Source organism: Danio rerio, chromosome 11, assembly GCF_049306965.1.
Source record: "Danio rerio strain Tuebingen ecotype United States chromosome 11, GRCz12tu, whole genome shotgun sequence".
NCBI classification, from domain to species: Eukaryota; Metazoa; Chordata; class Actinopteri; order Cypriniformes; family Danionidae; genus Danio; species Danio rerio.
In genome coordinates, this window is record NC_133186.1 from 27897021 (window position 1) to 27903895 (window position 6875).

At 39.9% G+C, this 6875-nt stretch overlaps 1 protein-coding gene across 1 annotated transcript in view; it reads right to left on the reverse strand.

The window, feature by feature from the left end:
* skib (v-ski avian sarcoma viral oncogene homolog b) overlaps positions 1-6128 on the reverse strand; it is a 47202-nt gene extending 41074 nt beyond the window's left edge. Inside the window, 1 exon segment of the mRNA NM_130938.1 lies at positions 4904-6128. Within this exon segment, the coding sequence (NP_571013.1) occupies positions 4904-5800 (897 nt within the window). The 5' untranslated portion in view covers positions 5801-6128.
* Positions 6129-6875: the final 747 nt, after the last annotated feature.

Consider the following 6875-nt stretch of genomic DNA (forward strand, 5'->3'; position numbering starts at 1 on the left):
TCTGAGCAGCGGGGGTTGTGTGCCGGCTGAGGGCTGACGTGATGTGCTATGGACTCTGGATGAATAGGCCTGCCTGGCTGCAATGGATGAATAAGTAGCACTTGCAATGTTTGGGTGGGGAGGAGGCTGGGGAAATGGGATGAAATTGCTGGCAGTCTGGAAGCAGAGCATGGCTGGTCAGTGCAGGTTGCAACGGCGAGGTCAGCAGACAGATGGGAATGGAAATGAGTAGGCTGTGCGTTCATTTTAATCCTTTCCCCACAGCTGATCCTGGCATTATAAATGCAAACTCGCACGCACATTGTGACCTCCATCCCCCAGGCCGTGTGCATTTATTTTGGCCGCAGCCACCTTGGGTCGGACACTCAGTTGATTGGTTTGGTCTCAGGTTGGGAGTCATCTGTAATTTGATAAAGTGAGAGAGCAGAACAAAGGGGAGTTTGATATCCCCCCACCCCAAGCTCCGCAGCCCCACTGCATCCAATTTATTACACAGCACTTTTCTCGCTGGAGTCTTACTTCATTTCTGGCAGGACAATACACATGCACTTGAAATATGCAGTTAAAGAGGAGGCTGGAACTCAAATTAAACAACACAAGGTGCATCGGTTCATTCAATACTGATAAAACTGGAACACAAAACATTAGTATACAAAATTTAATATTAAAATATGAAAATTATAATTAAATCAGGGAATTAATTGGCATGACATTTAACAAAATTCTGAGGAATATTCAGTCTTGGATATTAAACTTAATAAATGTGAAAAAAGTACTTTAAAATAAAGTAATACAATAAAATTTATGTCAAATTAATATTAGAATATGAAAATAATAAAAAATAGAAGAGGACAACACTGGATAAAAACAGTACGTTTAAAACCCCACAAATGACACAAGCAAAATGTAATCTAGTGTGATTTTTGGTTATCTTTTTATTTGTAATATATTTTTCTGTCTTTTATCAAACAACCATCTGTCCAGTAGCAGAATCATGGGCCGCACGAATGACCGGACTGTCTGAAAGGAAAGGGGGTGGGGTTGTTGGCTGACTGGCTTTGGAGAGAGGTCACATGTCACGGCCCTTTGACGGCACGTCAAGGCCCTGGCGGACAGAGGCGACAGATTCTTAATGAGAAACTCGCCACCATCTTCCAGCCATCTACCCCATTATTTCAGCTAGTCCAGACATGAATTCAGATTATAACCGGACGATATGGCAAAAATGCAAGCTCGATAATTATTTTCCATATTGACGGATAACAATATATATTTCCATATAAGTTTTTAATGCTTCTAGATAGGGCTGAGTGATTTGGCCTAAAATCAAAAACATTTTAACTCGATTACAATTAATGAACGATTATTTTATTTATTTATTTTATGTTTTTGCCCTCATAATTCAAGTTACAAGTTAGAGATTTTTAAATGTAGGGTGCATTACTTGATTTTAAAATAATTGAAGTAAACATGCACTATCTATCTCTGATTATTTATTGAGCATCAACGCTGAACTACTGAAATTAAAACACACATTGGCTAAAACGCGGCTCTCTCCGCCACCCACCCTCATCAGTGATACCAAACCAACCAATCACAAAGAGTTTTGCTACGTAACGCTGACGTGTAGTTAAATTTTTTGAGGTGCACAGGTATACAAAGGCTGCGCCGTACCGTACACGGTCTCTTGGCAGACGTATAATATCAGAATAATATAATATATAGAAATCCTAATATAATAACTATAAATTAGCCTTGACAAAGTGGGGTCACGTGACTCCACACACGGTAGGGAAAGTAATTGAAAAAATTATTCTGAAAAAAATAGATCGATAATAGGTTATGAATGTTGACTTTGATTACTTTTCGGTTAATCCCCCAACCCTACTTCCAGATTTAAAAGAGTTCCCAAACAAAGACTGAAGCCACAATTAGAGGGCCCATTAAATGGCTAACATTTTCAGCAAATACATTTTTGGTGGCCAAAAATTTGGTAAGTCTCTAATATTAACACTAGGCATGAGATGATAATCGTTTTTAAGGTATACCACAGTTTGGAAAAGTCAGGGTTTTAAAACCTCCAAAATTTTCTGTAATACCATTCCTAAAGTATGTGTACAATTTTTTATTTACATTTTTTTAGAATAGTATCTCCAGCAGAAAAGATCTCCAACGATGCTGTTTTAAATTGTAAAGAAATCAGTGTTTTTGAAACTAATGAAGACAACAGAAGTCAATAATTTATTTTCATTATTTAGCCTAATGTGTTTACTGCTCCAAATTAAAAAAAATATATATATATTATAAATCTCTCAAAAAATTTAATATATTGTTTTAATTGTTATATATATATATATATATGTTTTAGTGCAGTTATCACAATGCCGTGATACAGTGATATTTTTCTCCAAAGTTATCTTAGAATCTTATACCCGCCCATGCCTAATCAACACACTTTAAGATTCCCATTGTTGCACATTTCTGCTGTGTGATTGGCTCATAGATCAATTTAGAGTAAAAAAGTCCGGAGCTTATTATTTTTATTAACATAAATTTTATCGCAATTCAATATAATATTGTTTTTCGGCCCAGTTGTAATTCAGATCCTCCAACATGATTAAAAATAAAGCAAACTCAGTATGCCCTGACTGCAGCGAACAAGTATATTACATAAAAATCCTGAGGATTCAGAAACCTTCTAACCATGGCAACCAGTCTCCCATCAAAGTAATATTTGGAAGCAGTAATTCTCTAAAATACACTCTCTGCAAGATACAAAATGAAGCAAATATTCTCTCCAAGACAGGAAAAGAGCTTAAGAGTTAAATGTTTTAATTACAAAAACAAATAAATAAGAAGCTTCAATTAAACTGAGGTTTGATGAAAAGTGCTTAGCTGTTGTTTCTTGAATTTTTTGCAAGCAACCTCATGCGGTGATGGCTAATATACAGGTTCACTCTTACACCGTTCCCCATGGACCCAGCCAGCTTGCTAACTGGGACACTTCTGACAATGAACCATAGAAACTGTACAAAATCCACCCTACTGGATACATTACGACTACTGCACTGTACGAACATCCTGATAGTGGAATATGCTTACTACACATTTTAAACAAATATAGGCTATGCATGCACGGTTACATCAAACCATCTAATGATAACTGTACATAAAAGCTACACTTTTTTAAACTAACCAGATGCAAGGTGCACCAAAGGGCAAGTCAGCCATGACAAAACATCAGCCAGCATTTTCATATAGAGAAGCCATTTTTATTAAATATACATGACGCTGCATTTCTAAAATGTGCCATGTCTCTCACATTTCCCACATTAACGAAACTGCATTCGCCACACCATGCATCCCAAGCCCGACGAAGTGACACCATGGTAACACATACATATATGTGTGTAGACCCATTAGCACAATCACACTCAACAGCTGCTGCGTGGAAGGAGCAGCCAGCCCGAGACTGCCATGCTTTTGTCCGCTTGCCGTGTCTCTGACCCTGGTGAGGAGCCTGATCAGACCAAGGGCAGCGCTGACCCCACAACAACTGCTTTTTGGAGATTGACCTCAACCCCAACCTGCCCCCCACCCAAAACACACACACAAAACAATGTCCTACACAGCACCCTTATCCTCCTCCTCCTCGGCTGGCTTCCCCAAGCGTTCCCATCTATCTCTGGCTCCTATAAAATACATAATTGAGGCTCCATTTATCATATGCAGATGGCCCTGAGTGCATCCAGAGGCACAAGACAAATGCACTGGGGAGGTTGGTTGGTGGTCCGACTGTGCACTTTTTTCCCCCAAGATGGCATTGGAAGTCACCAATAGGTCAGTGGTTTTCAGTTGGTCTGTTATGATCTTAAAAAGTTGGTAAAGAATGATGCAAAATGATTCGAAAGGGGGATAAAACTTCCCATGTTTCTGACAGAGGAGAGCTTGTGCTGCATTCAAAAACATATTCTTAAACATAAAGGCTTTATACCAGTGTATGTGCTCCTAATTGGAATCTTTAACATCCATATAACCTTTTTTTATAACCCAGAAAAAACATTTAAGATTACTGGAATGTTCTTTATACAAACAAAATAGGTTTTATTTTAAGAACTGTTCAATAAAAGGGTCTATGGGTATTAAATAGTACCCATTATCCTTATGTTAAAATTGAACAAACAATATAGACTGAAAGGAAAGGCAAGGTTTGCATTGTACAGCGTGTTTGTGCAATGAAACTATTTGACGTGAACCATTTTTTCTTGATTGAATAGCCATTTTAATGTGGTCGCTACTTTAAATCTGAACAGCAAGTAAAACCGCAGCTATAGGACAGTTTTCTGATGTGACACCAAGTGTAATAGGTGTTGTGTGATCATATTGCACCAAAGACAGGAAAAAAGATCAATATATGAAAATCAATAAAGAAAAATTACACAGCAGTAATAAATATATGGGAGTAAAAAATTACACAATAATATGTTTGAAGCACTAGAGGCCAGATTATTACGCTGAGGTCACCTTGTCTCGACTCATTTTAAGTACTTTTTAAATTAATAAATTGTTGGAGATCTAAGGTCCACATGGATGGTCTCAAAACATTTTTGCTTTTACAATAAAAAAAAATTAGTGATCACTACTGTGTATGTTTAAATCTGGGTCTTGTAGAAAAAACTAATTACAAACCACAGATATAGGACATTTTTAGGTGATGGCAAGCTTAATAGGTGGTGTGTGATCAAATTGCGCACAAGACAGTGCAAAAGATCAATACAAAAGTATGAGAATCAATAAAGTAAAATTACACACCATTCATAAACATATAGGAGTAAAATATTGCACAATAACTCTGGAGCACTAGATTTTCATGCAGATTTGCATGTTGAAGGGCTGAGCTCACCTTGTAAGATGTCTTGTGCTTGTTCCCCATTTCAAATTTTCCCTTTAACTCAGTGAGGAGCTGCTGCAGTGTGCTGTTCTCCTCTTTCTCGCTATAGTCTTGATCTAGAAGAATATAAGCCCTCCAGTTGGACGAGTCGAAGCCCCAGTGACAGGTTCTGTTCTCCAGCCTTTTATGACTGTGCACCACGAACTTGTGGGTCGGGAACATGAGCCTGCAGTCCAAGCACTGTATGCACGCCGCGTTGGGGCTGGTGTAGAGTTCGGGTACGAACAGGCCCTTGCACTTCCCAAAGCATTCGTGGTAAACTTTGAAGCTCTTCTCTGTGCGCTCCAGCTCAATGGAGCAGGACAACTCTTTGTCGGCGTGCGGGGGGAACGTGCCGCCGTAGATGAGGGCATTGCAGAGGCGCTCGGCGTCTGTTTGTGTGATGAGTCCGCACGAGGGGGCCGAGAAGGGCAGGATGCCCATAACTTTGAGGATCTCCAGCTGGTCCGCCGTGCACCTGGAGCAGTAGATGTGCAGGTCGTCGCACACAGAGTTGATCTGCTGGAGGGAAAAGTCTCGCAGGACGCTATTGAGGATCTGCGGCAGGCACAGGCGCTTCTCGCCGCCCACCACGAAGCACGAAATAGTCTCCCGCTCCAGGACCGTCTCGCACCTCTCGGTGGAGCGGTCGGACGGGATGAACAGGGGTCCCGGCATGACCGGGGGCGTCTGCGCGGGGAGGTTCACGAGCACCTCGGCGCTCTTACCGTCCTTTTTGAACAGCATGTCCTGCTGCCACCGGGCCGAGAAGGCTGCCGGTCCGCCGAGGGAGCTCATGGAGCTCAAGTGAAACTGCTTGAGAGTTTGCTGAAGTCCTGGATGCGGCTGAAAGCTGGAAGGAGCCTCCATGTTTAAACCTGGGCAGTTTAATCACAACAGATTCATAAATGTGAGTCGCGACAGTCCGTGTCAGTTCCGAAAGCGTAAAACACCGCCTCGTAATCCATTCAACTGCTTCATGTCCGATTCTGTAAGTCGTACCAGAAAGAACCGGAGTTCCGAGCGAGGCGAAAATCCTCCCCCACAAAAAGTGTAAAGTTTTGGTCGAAATGTAATTCTTCAATCCGTGTAAATCACAGTACTCACGCGCAAAATGCGTGGCTGGTGTAAAAGCGCAGTTGCCTCCGCTTTACTATGAGAGTGTGTGCAAGTCTCGCTCTCCCTCTCTCTCTTTCTCTCTCCCTCAGTGTTTGTTTGTGTCTGGTTCAGTCATTGAATCCCGGCCAAGAATGTGACTGACTCCCCGGGCTGGCTGTTCCAGGAGACGCGCCGCCTCCCCCCGCAGCCCGAGCAGCTGCAAAAGCGGGAACACAAACTACACGTAAAGGCGCTGCAGCAAGAGGAGGAGTCTACGTACACGGTCTATAGTAACTTTCATTAATAAACTTTAAAGCTTATACATATGAACAGCAGCGGATTACATACCTTTGAGTGGAACAACCGATAAGTCATTTAATCATTGATGTCAGCTTATGTTTTATTTTGATCGTCTTGCCAAAGTGTTTCAATATTTTACGCGGTGAAAATGAACACTCTTTCTTAATAGATACATTGATTTTTTTTCTAATATAATAATTTTCACACATTTTTATGCATTTTAAAAGGAATAACTATATTTGTATTTTTGTTTTAAATTATTTAAGATTTTAAATAAAATATTACTGTTAAATATATTAATAAAATGACTATTTTTGCATTAATACCTTACATTTAAATTTTAGATATTGGAAATAAATTTATTATATATGATTTTGCATTTAAATATATAATAAATGTTGTCTTATTTACATATTTAAATGATTTTATAAGCACACACTGAGAGATGTTAAAACATGTTAATTAAAATGTATATTAACGCGCAAACACACGCACACACACACACACACACACACTCACACACTATTTAATTTCTGATTTCTAATTT